This window comes from Telopea speciosissima, chromosome 8 (assembly GCF_018873765.1).
Source record: "Telopea speciosissima isolate NSW1024214 ecotype Mountain lineage chromosome 8, Tspe_v1, whole genome shotgun sequence".
Taxonomy (NCBI): Eukaryota; Viridiplantae; Streptophyta; class Magnoliopsida; order Proteales; family Proteaceae; genus Telopea; species Telopea speciosissima.
In genome coordinates this window covers 58,847,712-58,867,195 of record NC_057923.1, presented here as the reverse complement: position 1 = coordinate 58,867,195, position 19,484 = coordinate 58,847,712, and the positions used below count along the sequence as shown (strand labels likewise).

At 40.2% G+C, this 19,484-nt stretch overlaps 2 protein-coding genes across 2 annotated transcripts; both read left to right on the top strand.

The window, feature by feature from the left end:
• Positions 1-7,440: 7,440 nt before the first annotated feature.
• Positions 7,441-9,288, top strand: LOC122670571 (lichenase-like). Its single transcript, XM_043867508.1, has 2 exons — positions 7,441-7,498; positions 8,292-9,288. The coding sequence occupies exons 1-2, from the start codon at positions 7,453-7,455 to the stop codon at positions 9,242-9,244; spliced, it is 999 nt and encodes a 332-aa protein (XP_043723443.1). The 5' UTR covers positions 7,441-7,452; the 3' UTR covers positions 9,245-9,288.
• A 2,637-nt stretch (positions 9,289-11,925) lies between these two features.
• LOC122672492 lies at positions 11,926-12,740 on the top strand. The gene is made up of 2 exons (XM_043869955.1): positions 11,926-12,346; positions 12,730-12,740. The coding sequence occupies exons 1-2, from the start codon at positions 11,926-11,928 to the stop codon at positions 12,738-12,740; spliced, it is 432 nt and encodes a 143-aa protein (XP_043725890.1).
• The last annotated feature ends 6,744 nt before the right edge of the window (positions 12,741-19,484 follow it).

Sequence of the window (19,484 nt, the reverse complement as noted above, 5' to 3'; positions counted from 1 at the left end):
GCACATTCTGAAACAAAATTAATCTTCACCAATAACACATGGTATCACAATAAAGAGGTCAAGTGTATGATTCTTGGGAAGTGTGTCGATAAAGTTTTCCTGATATTTTTTCCTCTCAATATCATCCGAAGGAAATTTCACATCAACTTTACGTGCAAGACCATGGGATCTTGGCCTGAATCTAGTACTGTTAACGTGGGAGTGTCATTTATAGCCGTTCGAACTTTTAAGTGAAATGTTAGCGAAACAAGTGGCAAAACTGCCGCCCCCCATGGAAAACTCATTCTATGATTGAATAACATCAAGTTGTCTTAATTTGATGTCTCACCCATGTGGCCTATCTCGTGACTTGTTTGGTCATGGGTCTCTCTCATCACTTTCCTTGTACATATTTTTATCTAATCAGGAAAATTATGTTTATTATCTCTGTAGTTTGAAAAAATTGTACCGATCCCCTTCAAAATTATGCCTATCACCTTTAAAATGGAGGTGAATATAATTTTAAGAAGAATTAATGTAATTTTTTTAAACTATAGAGTTTTTTTTGTAATTTTCCCAATTTGATTTGATACTCTTTCGGTACACTATTATCATTAAGTATAATGGGTTGGCGTTCTTTGTAGGGACCCTCTATGCATGCTCAGGGGCCAATGAGAACACACACTGGCATCATGGGGATAGGGTCATGATTTTAATGCACGGATCGGAATGGGTTTTGGTCAATGTGGAAATCGATACTGTATTGGATCAATATCAACATGGATTGGTCTTATCGAACAAATTTACCCCTGATTTTTCTTTTAAAAATAGATTTTTTTTTTAACATTTTACCCCTTACCCGTACCAAGTCACTGATATGTTATCAGCACAGTATCAAGATCAATCGCTTACAAACCAATACGTCAAACCATGAACGGTATATTTCCCCACAGAGAACTTTTCTCCTAGTATAATATTCCGTCATTGACTTGACGAGTAAGATGCAAATATAAGTGGCAATGTGGCAGTGTATAAATCCCTCTCCCTATTTCACATGTTTACGATATTCCAGCTGGAATTTTTCTGCATTTAGTATTCAACATTTCAGATGAGGTGCCAAACTGAAATTCTAGAAACCCGAACACGATTTACGATCAAGGTTTAATATTGCTTTAAAGGTGTTTTGGTATTCAATTATTCATTTCCTGAAATCTAACATATTTTGATAAACTGTTCTCATTGTGGTTCCAATGGATTTCTTTTCTAGGTGAGTGGCACTTTCTAGGTCAGAGAGATGGGTTATCTGCCCAACTCGACTGTCCATATGATGGGGGACCCTCAAGGTTTAGGTAAATAAGTATCGAAAACACCTTAAATACTGCATCCACAGGGCTATACAAGCAGAGCAAGCTGGTATCTATAGACCTTTTTAGATGTTAAAGTTTTCACTCAAGGTAATGCATTTTTAATCCAGAAGTGGAGAAAATAGATTATTCATGTATTGATGAGGTTTTGATCATGACTTGTGACAATCATTAGAAAAAGTCAAGACTAGGGAGGTACAAAATATATGAAAATACTTAAAAAAAAGAGAAAATATCATCCCCTTCCCTCTAAGTTTTCTTAATATCAATTAAATACCTAAATTTTGAAATATGACAATTCTTTCTCCACTTTATAAAGATTCTATCAACCGTACCCTAATTGTTAAAAAACATCGTGAAGTGATGATGTGATATGTATAAAATTTGTAAAACCCCAAAATGCCCTTAGTATAATTATATTTCAGTTTTATTCCAATTTTGCCCTCCCCTACTTTCCCAATTTTGCTTCTTCTCCTTCTTCGTCTTCTTCCTCGGCCGGCACCACCATCATCACCACTTCTTCTTCCTAGAAGTAAATAGTACATTATTGACAGGTTTGGTGCAGTGTGGCGTTTGTGTACAGCAAGTCTGCAATCCTTTTGTCTATTTTTCATCTCTCTCTCGCTCTCTCCCCCTACTTTTTTCCTCCTGTTCTAAAATAAAACCCTCACTTGTAGTTTCAATTACTTCCATTAAACGTTACCAAAAAAAATTACTTTCCATTAATTTTTCCCTTTTTGTTTTTTGCATCTGTTCTAAGTCTCCGATGTGCTCATGTGCCAGTTCCTAATCTCTCCTTTAAAATCAACTTCAGTGCCTGAAATTTGATCCCAATATCAGAATCCCAAATTGGTTTCTTTCTAAAATATTCTTCTTTTTGTTTTTTGATTTATTATTTTCTTCTCTCCGACGGCCGCCACGATTGGCTGTGATGTCAGGGTCCAGTTCTCGAGTGCAATGGCGTATCCCGCATCCCATTTCTTTTTCATCTTCAATATCAATTTCAGCTCTGAAATCTGATCTGGGTTCTCTTTGCAGCATTCACAGTACACGAATCCTCCAAAAAATTAGATCCGTTCTTCGCACTTGAAATAGTAAATTCCGGGTGTACTAAGCCATGGGTCTCTGTTTCAGCAAGGATAAGGTTCAGGAAGCAACTAAACAAAAAGCTAATCGGTACAAGCAGTGTAAAACAAAGGAAACAAACAGTAACAAGGCTATCGGAGGATTATGGATGAATAAAAAAAACCCCTTTTTTTTTTTTTTTTTTTCTTGTAATAGATTTTTAATTTTCTGAAAGACCCACCAGAGAGAGTGTGAGAATGAGAACAAATGGAGAGGTAAAAGGGGAGAGAGAGAAAGAGAGTAGAAGAACTGAAGCAAAATGAGCTTGGGATAGAAATATCAGAGTTCAGGGAACAAAGGAATGGCGGAGCAGTTGGCAGGGAAGGGAGGGTTTGGGGTTAGGAGGCGGAATAGGGGGTGATGGTGGGATTTTGGGGCGGGTTTGCAGGGCTGGGTGGCGCGGAGTTACAGATGCATTGGGAGGAACCACTGGTGTTCCGTCTGGTGTTCCGGGAGGAAGACGAAGAAGAATCACAGATTCACATGGCTATGTCTTTGAATACTGAATTGTTAAATTTGTTAAAGGGCTCTGCAGTATTCTAAATCTTTCTTTCCTTTATTTTAAATTTTTTTGGTTGGGTAATTCTCTGTATTTCTAAATCAATCTGTAAGAAAAGGCAAGATTGGAATTGAAGTAGGTAGATCTCCCAAACAAAATATCAGGATAAAAGCAAAGCAAAGACTGAAAAGTACTAAATCCCCACCTGCCCATAATTTCAAGATGAGAATCCAAGAAGGAAGGAAGGACGAAAAGAGGATTAATTGATGAAAGAATCGAAAAAACATGATCTTGCCCCGCAGTACCATAACCAGACCAGATCAGAGATGATGAATAGAAGACAAGATCCGATTAAACTGGTTTAATGCCTGCCCAGATCCCAATGTTACTGTAAATCCAGAGATATTACAGAAACCTTACATCTACCACACCAATCAGATCCCTGCTCTTATGCCTATTCTGCTCACCAATCTCTGGTTCTTTGACGGATCAAGGTTTTCTGCACATTCGCATTTGGGTTTTTTTTAATTTGGTTCTAGAGTCTAAAACCATTTACATCTTCTTCAAAAACCCAACTCAAAGTCCTCCGCCACTACCAGAATTATTGCTGAAATCAGAGTCGAAGCGAGGGGCAAGGAATCTACTTCCTCGGTTGCCTCCACCACCAAGTCTTAAGCTCAATACCGTCTGATCTGCCTGCATAACTCAGTTTTTCTCTCTATGGAAGAAGAAGTGGTGATGATGGTGGTGGTGGCGGAAGAAGAAGAAGTAGGGGAGGGCAAAATTGGGAAAGTAGGGGAGGGTAAATTGGAATATAATTATACTAAGGGCATTTTGGGGTTTACAAATTTTGTATATGCCACATCATCATTTAATGGCGTTTTTTAAAGTAGGAGAGGGAATTATCATATTTCAAAACTTGGGTACCGAACTGATATTAAGGAACCTTAGAGGGGAGGGGGATGTTTACCAAAAAGAGGGGAGGGGGATGATATTTTCCTTAAAATGAATATAAGAAAAAGAACGGTGTCTGGTTGCATGGCTCTTATAAGCTGTACCTAGATATAGGAATACGGATACATCTCTGCCAAAGGCGGTGAGTTATGTTGGGCTCGTCGAGACTTTTGAATCGATATGTTATGTTTTGATCCAATCTTGTTCGATTTGACATTTTTTGGGTCTAGGAGCATTTCTGTACTTTCTAGGGTTAGGGCTTTTCATTAAAGTGTTCTTATCTCTATGAGAGGTATGAGAGTGAAATATGAGGGTTTGTAACATTTCTAGAGATATAGTGAAATTCATTTTGTTGCTCAGCCATGGACGTAGCTTCCCATCTTGGGGGTGAACCACGTATATCTTCTGTGTTGTGTATTGTTTCTCTTTCGTATTTCTTCTGCAAATTGCCATTTCTGGGCGTTGCTCTCTTAGCACTACGTACGGTTTTTTCTACATTTGTCAAGCGGGTATTAAGGTGAGGGGATGGTATTCTTGTAATCTACTTTCTTTGATGATTTGTTTTATTATCTAGGAAGAGCTTTTATTCTTGATGCTTGTTAGCCTCTAGTAGAAGTTTTTACCTAGAATGGGTCCCATGGTTTTTCCCTTTCACCTAGACAAAGGTTTCTCACATTATATATATATATATATTGGTTAATTCTCACATTAAATATTGGTGTATTCTTTGTTTTAGTGTTATTATCTTTTGCACATACTATATTATTGTGCTTATAGTGTATTAACTTGCACTCTTGTGAAAAAGAGTTTGTTTTTTCCAGTAAGTGTTATCAAAACGAGGTTCTTAAACTTGTGTGTAAACAATGGAGGGAAACACAACAATACAAATGATTAGCGTTCGAACGAGGCAATTGTATGATCTTGAAAGCGAAGATGGGAGACTTGTCATACTCCAAAATCTGTATGCATCATAGAAGGTGTACGATGAAACCAGAAAAAGTGTTTGATGTTAAATGGAAGAATTTGAATCGAAACACCGTTGGATTTATCAATCACGTATCCATAAAGATGTTGGCATATTCACTATAGAAGAAGTTAGATGGATTGTACGAAATGAACACAGTTAGAAATAAGGCTTTCTTGATTAGAAAGTTTGTGAACCAAAAATATTGAGAAGGAAGCTCAATTGCAAAACATTTGAACAAAACGCCAAGTATTATGAATCAATTTACCTTCATTAAGATGATGTTTGTCAAATAAGTTACTAGGCCTACTACTTTCAACTCATTACCTGATAGTTGAGAGACATTGCTGATGTTTCTTAGTAATTCTACACTAGATGGGAGTGCTCATAGTAAGTCAAGTAACAAGAAGTTTGATGAATGAAGAGATAAGGAGAAAATCATTGGGCTACTCTCAATAAGAAACACTTGCCACAGAAAATTAGGGGAGAAAGTCAAAGAAAGAGGTATATGCTACTATTATAAAAATGAAGGGCATATGAAACATTAGTACAAAAAGATCAAAAGAGATACAAAGAGAGATGGGGAGGAGATGACAGATGAAAAAACACCGTTGTGTTTAACTCATCTGGAGAAATTATTATATTGTTCAGATTGTGAAAAATCATATCACACCTCCTCAACGTATTGTTTGTATAGATGGCCTCATTGATCTTGTTCCAAATTCTCCTCCCATTGCATATAACGATATGGGAGATGTAAGACAAAACAACAGAGATGTAGATGGTGATGATGATGCTCCTACAGTTGGTCTAGGTGATGTGAATAAGAGGAGTAGTTCCTCAAGAATCATCAATTGAATCTCAATTAATAATAATAATATATACCAAGGAGTGATAGCCGTCGACCAGTGTTCCACCATATCATTATATGCAAGTAAACTAAAAAGCTTTGAAGAAGCAAATGCCGATGAATGTTGAAGTCATGCAAGTGGAATAATTATATGATGGGAGTACAAGATTTGATTGATGCGAAGTTGGATCCTTTCCAAGATCGGGAGTTGTTCATTTGAAGGACTAGTGTAGCATAGAATGACACACAAATAGTGTTCATAGATAGTGATATTTATGGAATGATCAATGCATAGACAGTAGTGCACACAAAATGATACATGCACTGAGAATGTGTAGCCGTGTAGGTGAAGATTGAAACGAACAAGTCATGTACATAGGCAAAACAATCACGCTATAAGATTAGCAAGATGCGGAGGGCACTCCTACAATGTAAAAAATTTAATATAAATCATGATAGAAAGCTTGTGTTGTAGGGATATACAATGTTGATATAAGAAATTTGGTAGATCCGCCTTTGGGTAAATAATTTTCGTACATGAATTTTCTTTTCTTCTACTTAGTATTGCCACAACTATAGGTGGAGAAAAAAAGAGGAGACAGTGTTCTCTCTTTGTGTTCTTTGAACCAACCAACTGCTACAATTGTTGATCCATATTCTCATCCCAAAGAGAAAAAAAGTTGCACCAAAGTTTTCCACAATTCAGATCCTCTACGGCGCGCTGCCCGTAATGGCCTGAGTGGCGCACAACCAGGGCGCAGCACAATGACCACCTTACCCCTGCCCAAGCGCCTTGCCTGAGCGGGGGTAAGACGGTCATTGCGCTGCGCCCTGTTTGTGCGCCGCTCAGGCCCTATGGGCAACGCACCGTAGATGATCACGATCCAATTTTCCATTCCCCCATGGTGAAGAGAGAATCTCTTCATTTACCACTTTTTATATTTAGATGGGACTCTTGGAAAAGTGACAAGCACTTTGAATCTTTGCACAATAGAAGGTAGTTATGAATTCAATTCATTACAGTGAAGAAAAACTTTTTCCAAAAACGGTTATCCACAATTAACTTGTTTGACCGGCAAGGATGGCCAATTTAGAGTGGGAAGTGAGGAAATAAGTCCCCCTTTGGTGGTATGATTTGTTTCTAACTCTTCCCCTGAACTGAAAGAGAATCAATATCATGTAAGCATTAGGAGGAGAGACGTCTACACTACGAAATCCAAGACCCCCAAGACTTTCCAACTGAAACAGGACTAAATATCCCACTCATTCCTTTTAATCACATGGTGGCCGGCTGCGATTCAAGTTTCTGAAAATTCTAAGTCTCCATGAACCAAATTTCAATAGTTCTTGACTCTGATAATATGGGTCTTGGAAGATTATAAGCTCTGGGGTCCATCTCTCCCTATATAAGAGGCTCAAATGTTTGTGATAACTGAAACAGGACTAAATATCCCACTCATTCCTTTTAATCACATGGTGGCCGGCTGCGATTCAAGTTTCTGAAAATTCTAAGTCTCCATGAACCAAATTTCAATAGTTCTTGACTCTGATAATGTGGGTCTTGGAAGATTATAAGCTCTGGGGTCCATCTCTCCCTATATAAGAGGCTCAAATGTTTGTGATAAAATACATCAGTAACTATCTAAGCTTCTTGTTTTCCTTCATCATGACTACATTTTCTGCACTAGAAACCCACTGCCCCTCTGTTGCTGCTACCATGCTTCTTCTTCTGGGGCTTCTAATGTCCAGCTTAGACATAACAGGTCTCTCTCTCTCTCTCTCTCTCTCTGAATATGGCATAGTGTATAGTGTTGGGGTACACTGTCTTTTATTCCTAATACTTGTCTAAGTGGGCTGATTCTGAAAGGCCATTAAGAGGTCGATGGCCTCGAGGCCTAGAGGGTATTTTGGTAAATTATCTGTATAGGTTTTCACTATAAATTTATGGCGATGGTTCTTTATCCGTAAGTAATCTGAGAGAGGTCTGAGTATGACTAGTTTTAACCTTATTCTCCATTGATACTTGTCTAAGTGGGCTGATTCTGAAAGGGCATTAAGAGGTCGAAGGCCTCGAGGCCCAGAGGGTATTTTGGTAAATTATCTGTATAGGGTTTCACTATAAATTTGTAGCGATAGTTCTTTCTCCATTGATACTTGTCTAAGTGGGCTGGTTCTGGAAGGCCACTAAGAGGTCGAAGGCCTCGAGGCCCAAAGGGTATTTTGGTAAATTATCTGTATAAGGTTTCACTATAAATTTGTAGTGATTGTTCTTTCTAAGTAAGCAATCTGAGAGAAGTGCGGGGATGACCAATTTTAACCTTATTCTCCATTGATAGAGAAGTAGATCTCATCTCATTGTGGACGTAGACAATCTTGTTGAACCGGCGTAAAACTTTTTGTGTGCATTATAGATTTATAGGTTCATTTTTTTTTTGTTTTCTACATATAGTGCATAGTGGCAACTTTATGCTCAGTATTTTTGGGTTGAGATCAAGGCAACCAAAGTTTCAATTCTTATCACATCAGATTAACTTTCTAGCTCTCAATCTAATGCAGGGGCACAAACAGGTGTTTGTTATGGGATGAATGGAAACAATTTACCATCTCCACAACAAGTGGTGGCTCTCTACAAATCCCGAAACATCTTAAGAATGAGACTCTATGATCCAAACCAAGCAGCTCTTCAAGCTCTCAGAGGCTCCAACATTGAACTCATCTTGGGTGTCCCAAATGATGCCCTTCAAGGCATAGCAACAAGCACTTCCACTGCAAATAATTGGGTACAAACAAATGTGGTAGCTTACTCATCTAATGTCAGATTCCGGTATATCGCCGTCGGTAATGAAGTAAGTCCGGTGAATGGCAATTCTAAGTACGTAAATTTCGTTCTACCGGCGATGAGAAACATTCGCTCTGCAATTACATCAGCTGGCCTGAAAATCCAAGTGACCACATCCATTGAAACTGGACTCCTTGGCACCTCATACCCACCATCCCAAGGAGCATTTAGAGGTGATGTAAGGTCATATATAGACCCAATTATTGCTTTCCTTGCTCAAAATGGGTCTCCATTACTAGCAAATGTGTATCCTTACTTCAGTTACAAAGCCAACACTGCTTCAATTCAACTTTCCTATGCCTTATTTACTTCTTCATCAGTTGTGGTGCAAGATCAATACAGTAAGCTTGGATATAAAAACCTTTTTGATGCCATTGTTGATGCTCTTTACTCTGCTATGGAGAAGGCAGGTGGTTCAAGTGTTGGACTTGTTATATCAGAGAGTGGTTGGCCAACTGCTGGAGGTACTGCAACAACAGTAGAGAATGGAAGGATTTATAATAACAATCTGATTCAACATGTGAAGAGTGGGACTCCTAAGAAGCCTGGATCTTTAGAGACTTATGTGTTTGCTCTGTTTGATGAGAACAATAAGAATCCAGAGGAAGAGAAGCATTGGGGGTTATTCTCTCCAAATAAACAACCCAAATACCAAATCAACTTCTCTTAAAAAGGGATTCAAGAGGCCTGTACTAAAATAACTTCAGGGATGTTGAAGGGGTCAGATCTGAGAGTATGTATTGATCTGATATGAATAAAGAAAGGCGAGTCTTTCTCAAAGTGATGTATTAGCAATAATTCTGAGAAGTAATGGAATCTGCAAGTTCTCTCATATAAGGACTCACTAAGTCTATTGCCCACAGTGACACTCTCTCTCCTTAGTAAATATGTGGATCTCTATTAGAAGATTCGTCTTCCAACCCTTTCATTGCTCGGGATTCTCACGACGCCCCTGCCCTATTACTATTATCCTTCATGGTCTAAAATTAATGGGAAAGAGAACGCTACCTGGTCATGTCTGGCGCACGGCCCTGTGCCCAGACACAGTCACACAGGGTTGTGCAAAATGACAGCTGCACCCTCATGGATTTCTATCTTTCCATATGGGCACGATAGTCATTTCACGCGGCCTTGTGTTTAGGTGTGCAATAATCGTGCATCTCACGTGACCAGGTAATATTCTTTCTCCCAAAATTAATATACGGAAAGACCTTATTCTCAGCGCGCATGCTGAAAAATGAATTGCAATTATGAGAACTAGTTTAAATGCCACATGCGGGAATGATGATGGATCCAACTATTTTGAATTTTAAGGTAGTGGTTCTGGATTGACCATGTGTCGAATTTCAGCCTCAAATCCAATCATTTATCCTTCCATATAATACTATACCCTCCCATGTTTTTTGTACCCTCATAGTTCTATGAATCTCTTCATAATCCTGAAATTTTTAATGGGTTGGCTTCTGAAATGACTGAAATTTGACATGTGAGAAGGGGAGAACCTGGGTTCCACCTAATTATAAAGTTTTAATTCCATCTAAGCTGCCACATGGCAGAACAAGTGGATATGATTTCAATTCATTCGTATACAGCGATCCCCCTCCCATAATTTAAAATAGGTTGGGCTTGGCAATACTGAAAATGAGACTGGGTTTGGTTCAGACTGGGCTTTCAATTCCTAGAACTCAAATTAATTGGGCTTGGCCCACTCCTCCAACACTACCCATAGAGAAGAATACCAGGGGGAGTGGATCCTACATACATGGTATCTCGTGTAAATAAAGTGAGAACTAACCTACTTCTTTAAACGATTTCTCCAATCATATAATTAAGCAAATTAACCTCTGTTATGTGTGTCTTGAGTTATTGTATCGGTTTCGAAGTTTCTTCCGGTCCGACATTTTTGGTGGCAACCTGAAAGGGAATTTTTTGTTAGGTCTGTGATGGTAGCGGAGGGCTTGGAGGAGTGTACCGCCCACACCTAGACACAGTGGAAGGCTAAATGACTACCCTGCCCTCTATGAAAGGTACAAGACCTGCCCCCAAGAAGCTTTTGTGTGTGATCTCATTGGCCCCATGCTTGTGCAGAGGCCACGCTCCCCCATAGAAAATTCTTACCCAAATAAAAAATACATATGAGACCTTCCCTTTTTGTGAAAGGGTGTACAAAAAAATTCGCACATAGATAGTATGTAGATCTTTTGCCTTATAATTATTTATCAATATATACAAAATGCTACAATAATCGTCAATAAACTTAATAAACAACCACAAATTAATTAAAGGATGAAAAAAGCTACCAGGTTGTGTAGTATATGCTAATGTCTCCTTGTGTCTATCTCTTTCCTCCCACAATAGAGGGCAGATATGTCATTTCATCAATGGGAGAAGAGAGAGAGATATACATAGGGATGTGCTAATGTACACTATGCAGCCTGGCAGCGTTCTTTCTCCCAACATAATACACCATCCAAACTCCAAAGACGAGTTCATCAAACAGGGTTTAGGGTGGGATGGGCCGTGGGCTCGATCTGGGTCAAATTGTATTAGGTTGGTCTAAATAAAGCAAAGTTAACAAGTAAATATGACCGGCCATGTTCCCAAAATCACAAGACAAATCTGAACCATCTATTTTACAAGTTTTTTTTTTTTTAATATATATATAATTTAAACCACGTTCTCTCTTATAATTGAGAAAGTGTACAATACCCAAGTACGTAGTTATACACATGCTTTGACATACACAAAATGCATGTCGGTACAAGGGGGTATTTGATTGAATTAGAATCTGAAATTTTGATACATGGTTAATCTAGACCATTTCTTCTCTATCCAACAATTAGAATGACCATCACTCTATGAGACATAATACATGCTTTCTCACATTTGAGATTAGGATTTTTTGTTTTTCACGTATCCCTTGAGGCTTGAGAGGTACACAGAATGAAGTTGTGTGCCAAAAAACATTCATACTATAGCAAAACCGAATCGTTATCCCCTCCAATTCTTCACATGATGGTAGAAATGATCACTCTACCCCCTGCTCGAAAACACTGTCCAAGGTGAGGTCCACTCTCCATATTAGAGGAATTGGAGGTGATAATTATTCTAAAAAAATCCTTTTGGATAGGAAGCTTATAGGTAGCACTTGAAAGGAACTTAATGAGCACAAAAGCTTAGGATATCTTTGTTAAAGGGAGACAAAGCGATCCCTTCCTCTAAAGGTATGACTAAGTATCTGCATCAATAGGAGACGTGGGAATCACTCACACCAATCACAAATGTATATATTGAAACTCTGGTTCGTCCTTAAATCTAAGCCATTAGACACCAAGAACTAGTAAGTAAGCCATGGGAACTGCAGAAACCATCCAAGTCGAAGGAGAGATCCAGAAACAATTGGATCTTGAAGTGAGAGACATGGTTTCTGCTCTAACTCAACGTGTCTCAGAGCTTCAGCGCACTACTAATAACATGACCAAATCTGGGTCGACTCAAACCAATGCTGAAGGGAAGGAGGTTGATGATGATAATGCCGGGGGACCACGAGTGATCACACTTGCCGGAAGCAACACCGGAGCGACGATGCGGACTGGGAAGGGCGAGATGTCTGATCAGCCTTACAGCCTTCGATGGGGAGAGGTGGAGGAGGAGGAGGAGGAGATGAGCACCTACGTGAATAGCAATTTCCAATCCATCAATAATTCTCTTATTTTTGGTGGGAGTTACAACTCCAACGATCCTGGTGTTCATATGGAAATCATGAATGACAGTATTGATCTTCAAGAGCATCACAAGCCCAAGAAGGAGAAGAAGCCTGAAAAGAAAGAAAAGAAGGAAAAGAAGGATCATAAGGAGGAAAAGAAAGAAAAGAAGGATAAGGAGGAAAAGAAAGAAAAAAAGGAAAAGAAGGAAAAGAAAGAAAAGAAGGACCAGGAAAGCCATTCTGATTAATTGATATGCTCTGTTCATCATCATCTCTTTCATCCCTATACGATCCTTGTCATTATGTATTTTGTCTACTGAGTAACTAGTTTTCGATTGTTTCTGTTTTTTTTTTTGAGTAAATTACATACACCTCCTATAATTTGAAATAATATCAAAACATTCTCTTAGTTTCATTATTTACGTGCACCCTTCTGAATTTGTGGGCAGTTTACAAATAAGTTCTTACCATCAAGTGTAAACTGTTAATTGTAGTTAAATTTTTTAAAATTTCTATTTTACCCTTAAATTTTTCCATGGACCATTTTACCTTTATTCTTGGATCAAACCCTTCTGTTGCTATTATGTTTAAAAAAAAAAATAATTTCATGGGCTTCCATGGCCGCCCAACGACGCTGATGCTGTTGTTGATGATGAGTTGGGGGTGGAGGTGGAAATGGAAGAATAATAGAGGGGTTATGTTTGGAAGAAGCCCAACACCAAGGGTTGCTAGGGGCGACGATGGTGGGAGGGTCACATTTTCGGAGGTGGAGGAGATCTCCGGCGGAGGAGGAGGAGGAGGAGGAGGAGCAGTGTTCCGGGGAGTTGGGGGCGGCGGCAGAGATGGTGGTTTCACGACGCTTTCCCTCCATTTGCTTACAATCACTTACATTCTGTATCACACAATAACCCAGCTCCATAGAGTGGTTTTGTCAATTAAGTAGAAGTAGAGAAACAACTTGGATCAGCTAGATGAAGAGGAAATGAACTCTCAATTTTTAAGGTTTAACTTTAAAGATAAGAATTGAATAGGAATAGGGCTTAAAGGGGGTTTGGCTGGAGTTAGAACTTGACAATGCGTTGTAGTGCTTCAGTGTGTTTACTCAACAGTTTGCATATGATACATTACAAAGTATTGCAGAGACATACTATGGTGAAGAAGAGACCTAGGAAAGGGAACATTCTCAACAGATTGGTTTCTACGCAGTCATGGTCGCCAGACTGAAGTTCTCCGGCATGAGGTAGGTCTTCGCCGGGGTTCAGGGTGCCGTAGGGAGTCGGACAGAGCCTCAATCGGCAGTGGAAAAACAATAGAATCCCTTGAATTTTTTGTTTTGGCGTGAGGTTGAAGACAGTTCAGGTGTTTGAACTTCACAATAACATACAGAGAAAGAGGGAAGATGGAGAAACTAACTTTCTCCGAAGGGTGGCTGGGCTAGGGGATGTTCGCCAGAGATGTCTGCCACCTTCGTCGGAGATGGTGTGGAGGCAAAACCCTAAATCGATATAGGGAATTTTCATTTTGGGAGAGAAGGTCATGAAGGGTAAAATGGTACTTCATGTAGGTCACTGAACTAAAAGGGTAAAACAGTCTTTTTACTTACAAAACTAATAGTTTATTAACACTGTGAGTCATTAGGGGTTTTTTTGTACAAGTGAAATAGGGGGTGTTTTGTTATTGTTTCAAACTACAGGAGGGATGTATGTTTGCTTTTTTTTTATATAAAGAAGTTGGTCAATTGTTGATTTACATGATTCGTGATTCAACCACATGATCGAGTTGTTTTGCAATGTTGACGGGCCTACACGTATAGTGAGATGATGACATGTCACACCCCCATCCCTGAACCACGGGGAATGCAACTGGAGCATACCAATACGCTCTCTAACCACCAGAATCACTGATGCAGTACCCAAGACTAACTCATTCACAACGACAAATAATAGGTAAAAGGAAAGGATTAATATTAATAACATCAGAGTTAGCAGAAGCTAGGTGATAGCATATAAAATATTGTCTATTCAAATTTACCCTTTCATATCAATGGGTTCTAATCAGGATCTATGTATTATCACTGTATAATAAATACACTTATCAAGAAAGGAATAAAAGAATACACCTTTGAATCAGAAAATAGTTTATCAAAGTGTAACAAAAGATGGCCACCAGCCAAGAATCACTGTTCCCTCGTGGAACACATCTCACAGTAGCACTCCGGTCCATGATCCTCATACTTCAAAGTCCACCACTCTTCATGACCTTCATCAGGAGTCTTGAACTCCGTGCCGTCATGCTCGAATGTACCTGAATCAACTAAAAAAAATATGTTTCCTCGAGGAGTGAGCTCCAACTGAGCCCAATGAGTGGCTAAGCCACACAAGCATACACAATAATAATAATGAATGGGGTTGACTGCAAACCATACATGATGGAAGGATACCAAGGTGTCCCATACCACCAAGGTAGACCGTACATCACATACAATTTACAATCATGCTACATGAATGAATGATGATGTATAGTTTTATTGTTATCCACCTAACACACAACTAAGTCAGGTATAGTACTATAGCAACACCTTAGGTAGCATCCCCGACATCGGTACCATAAACGGATGGTATACCGCGATGACAAACCCGAGTCGCTACTGAAGCCTCGTGTACGGTCTCCACCAAGAGATATACGCAAACCCCGAGTCAAATCCCGTCCCGGCGTTCGGCCCAAAATACGGTTGGCGCCGAACTTCCCGGTGGGTATACCCGAATAACGGTCGGAACCCACGGATTTGACCGACACCTAACCCCGCTCGGTAAGGGTCATAGTATCTGGGTAAACATTTATCCTAGCCAGATTCACCTATTGTATGAGTGAGGTACGCATGTGCATAGGCCGAGGCCGAGTCCATAGATACCGAAATACGGTCGGCCGGCTATCCTCTCGCCCCTCTAGCCCATACGTACGTATACAAGTACGAGATGTGAATACCGAAGGCGCTCGGTCGGTCACCATCCCGTTTCCACCTAATGCAATGGACAACTCTAATGCAATTTCAAGTACGGCAATCTCAAGCCCAAGACCCACCGCACTTGGATCCCGCTTGAAGCCCTAGATCTACATGCCATGAGTGAGTCCATATTATGGAATCCTCGGTCCAAGACCAACCGCACCGAGTCCCATAACTAAATCCAACACCATTCGCACCATAGTGCTAAAATAAATAATATCGCAAGACAAGAATGTAAAGTCCTATCAACATCTAAACATTTATATCGTCCTATATCTTACTAATAATTATATATTATAGTACACATGCATGAATGACATTCGCAAGACACGACACACAAACATTCCATAAATTAAGACGTTTGCTTAACTCACTCACCTGATTCTCAGTCAATCGTCAATACGGAGCTCTTCAAATCGACGTTCGATGCCAAGTACACTGTCCCACGTACTAATACGCCCCCGAGCCGGGTCAGTCAACCTAAAGAGAGTGTACAACGTGGGGAGAGATTAGTGCCTTAGGGCTAGAAGAGTTGGGCCCCATAAGTTATCAAACAAGGCTAAAATAGGGGACCGGCACATACAGCAAGGCTATATCATGTGCCTGTCCATGTGCCTGTCCATGTGCCTGTCCCTCTCGGACTTTCCCACCGGCAGATCTAGGTTCTCAGGGACTGGCACTTGCATGTGCCTGTCCATGTGCCTGTCCCTCTCGGACCTCCCACCGGCAAATCTTTCTCAGGGACTGGCACTTGCATGTGCCTGTCCATGTGCCTGTCCCTCTCAGACTTCCCACCGGCAGATCTAATTTCTCAGGGACTGGCACTTGCATGTGCCTGTCCACGTGCCAGTCTTGCTGTTCATGCCATTCCGAGAATGGTTTTGCAGCCCCAAAGTCTTGGGCTAAAATGGGGTATTCTTTGGGGTTTTTTAGGGGTCTCTTTGGCCATGAGAACAACTCCAACCAAGGTGCCATAACACACACCCAACATGGATTTGTAAACCCCATGATCGATTAGGTTTTCCTCCATTAAAATACATATGAAAAGAAAACTCATGGGTTTGGGTATTGGGGTTTTGAAAGGGTCTTTAATCAATGTTATTTAACATCCCTCAAACCCACACATCTACGGTCTTCCATGAGGGTTGGTAAAACCCATAAATGGAGGTAAATCCCCAACTTAGGGTTCATAAATGGAGAAGGGTGAATGGGTTTAAGGTAGGGTTAGGTGCTTCATAGTTAAACATCAAGGATTTGCCATTAATGGCTCTTCTAATTGAGTAGATGGAGCACTCAAGGTGTGCTCAACCAATTCAAACCCTAGGTAATAGAATTAGGGAAAGAGAGATGGAGAGAGAGAGAGAGAGAGAGAGAGAGAGAGACTCACCAATGGTTGATGATGATAGCTTGTGCTCCACCATACTTCCCCCTTCTCCTTCCTTCTTCCTCTTCTTCTTTCTCCTTCTTTCTTCTTCTTCTTTCTTCTTCTCTTTCTTCTTCTTTCTTTTTCTCCTCTCCTCTCCACGATTTAGGATTGAAATGTGAGGTGAATAGTAGTTTTGGGTCTTTAATAACCCATCTAGGCATTAGGTCTTGTTTGGTTAGTCTCAAGTCCTTAGGTCCATTTGTTTAGGAGCTTGTTTGGTTAGGTATAAGCCCAAGGTCTAGTTTAAGTCATTGGGCCATTGGATCCACTTGGGCCCATGGCCCATGGCCCATGTCCTAAGTTCTAGTTACAATTAGAAAGAGACTAAGCTCCTAAGCCCAAGCCCATTCTAGTTCTTATGCTTATTAATGGTCATGCATAGGCATGAATTATTCGGATAGTGACTTACTCCCAATCATCGCCAAGTGGATAAGGGCGATTCAAGTGCGGGCCCCGCGGATCCCTATCATAAGGGAATTCCAAGAATATGCTTTCGTGGACGATTTTCCCCCTTTCTCTGATGGTGGATCTTTCCTCGAGGACTTCCCCTGTTTCGCGGTCGATAATCTCGTGTGATGGCTTGAGTATTATGACCCACAATTCACGAGCGTACTCCACTCTTGGTTCTACACAAAAGGTTTAAACCAGACCGGTGGTCAGATCGCGTTTCAAACCGGGTTTTGGGCACGGATTTAACATCCTCCCCACCTTATAAGAATTTCGTCCTCGAAATTGAGACGTACCTAGGTATCGGCATAGGTGAGGATACTTCGACCGCACTTCGCCTTCTCATTAACAAGATGCCCCTTTAATCAATGAGATTACTCTGCATCGGTAGGTTGGACTTCCTTAATCTTCTCTGCCAATGAGGGTTGTACTGTCAGGGCGAAAAATAACATAGTAGCATCATCAATTAACACTTCCAACCCCATTCTTCTGGCTTCCTCTATAAGCTGCTCATTGACTGTTAAAGCTGGCAAGGAAGGGTTTGTGATTTCCTACTAAGTGCATCTGCCACCACATTGGCTTTGCTTAAATGGTATTGGATAGTTCCGGATAGAGGGGTTAAAACTGTGCTCAACTTCTGCTCCAGGACTGCTTAGTTATTTAGCTTAAACTAAGTTGTATTGATTTGTCCTCTAATAGTATCCACCTTACACAATGGTATAAATCAATTCCGATTTAGTTAATATAAAGTCCAGTGTATATAAGGACCCAGTGAAAATCAAACTCTGAGCTTATACTTCTAGAAATAGAGAGATGCAACTATTTCCATATACTTCGTCCAGTATCTGTACTCCAAAAATTTTGGGTTGAATGACACAAGGCTGTACTACTTTGCTTACCTGGCTTTTTCTATGAGGACTTTCACTTTCGATCCTCCAATACCTAACTCAGCTTTAGAATGAATTGGAATATTGATGGAATCCCTCTGTTCACTCCCAATAACGGAGGGGACATTCAGGACCCATTACTCCACTCATATCTATTGTTGAGCAAAGTTTTATCGAATCATTCAGTTCCAATTCCTTTTTGTTCTTGACGCACTTGGCTACACTAACACCCGATATAGTACTGTTCATCAACTTAAATTGCTAGATCTATCATTCTCTTCCAACTACATGATATAATCCATACCTCCTAGCATCCGTCCTAAATTATCCTTTCTAGATATCCATCGGTTCGTGGGTGTATAGACATATCGAGATTTAACTACGTGCCTATATATATATATTTTTCACCGTCCCTTCAGAATCTAGACACAATTCTGGGGTTTCCTACTGGACAAGGTCCCTGAACGTACCAGGCCCATACACCAAGCCAATCCCAGCATTCCCGATAGATTTACCAACAAGTCCTAAAAATGGCTCTCCTGAGAGACATGTAGGGCCATAGGCTTACCCAAGGGTACTTAGGACCAATACTCAAAATTTCTAGGTGGTTCCCAAAGAAAGCCCGGGCCAGTCACTGAGGCCACGAGAAAAATGAAAGATAATTTCCACCTAATCATTAGCCTACGTAACAAGTCCTGCGAAGAGTCTCTCACCGACAGCTAGCTTACGCAAGTTGGAATTACAACTAACAACTGTGGGTGACTAAATTGAGTCGTCAACTCTAAAATCAATAATACATGCACAGGTGATAGGTATAGACATAAGGTACCTGATGCAATGAAATTTACCTTATTGTCATGCTAACAATGTAAGAAAAATAATGAATGCTAAGCGTTAGTGAGTTAGGTAAGGTACTTGCCACTGCGCCTGATGATGACTCTGCCTCATCTGCAGGCATGTTGAATACACTCCCCTGGGGTTGCATGGGACCGATGGCCTGCAGGTTTGACATATACACGGGCTTACTGTACGAGCAAGTCTTGGACATATGCCCCCGCTTGTTGCAGTTGTAGCAACGAATGCCTAGGTGATGGGTTTGAGGTGTTTGTGAAAAGGCTCAGGTGAGCTTTTCTTTTGTATAAATTAGCTATTTGCTAATCCATCTCAATGTGTAAGCTTCTTCCCGTTCCTACACTTGCTTATGGTATGATTCTCTATTCAAAATGTTATTCGTAATGTGCCTAACCACAACATTTTTTTTTTTGGTAGACCAAGAGCCCCAGTTCTTGATTGGTATTGGTGTATCTTGAAGTCGTTGGGCTTATGCAACAACAATCCTATGATGTATAAATTTTCCTAATATATACAATAGCTCTTTATGGTTAGGCTAATCCCAATTATCATTATATTTTACATCATTGTTCATGACTTTACCCTCAT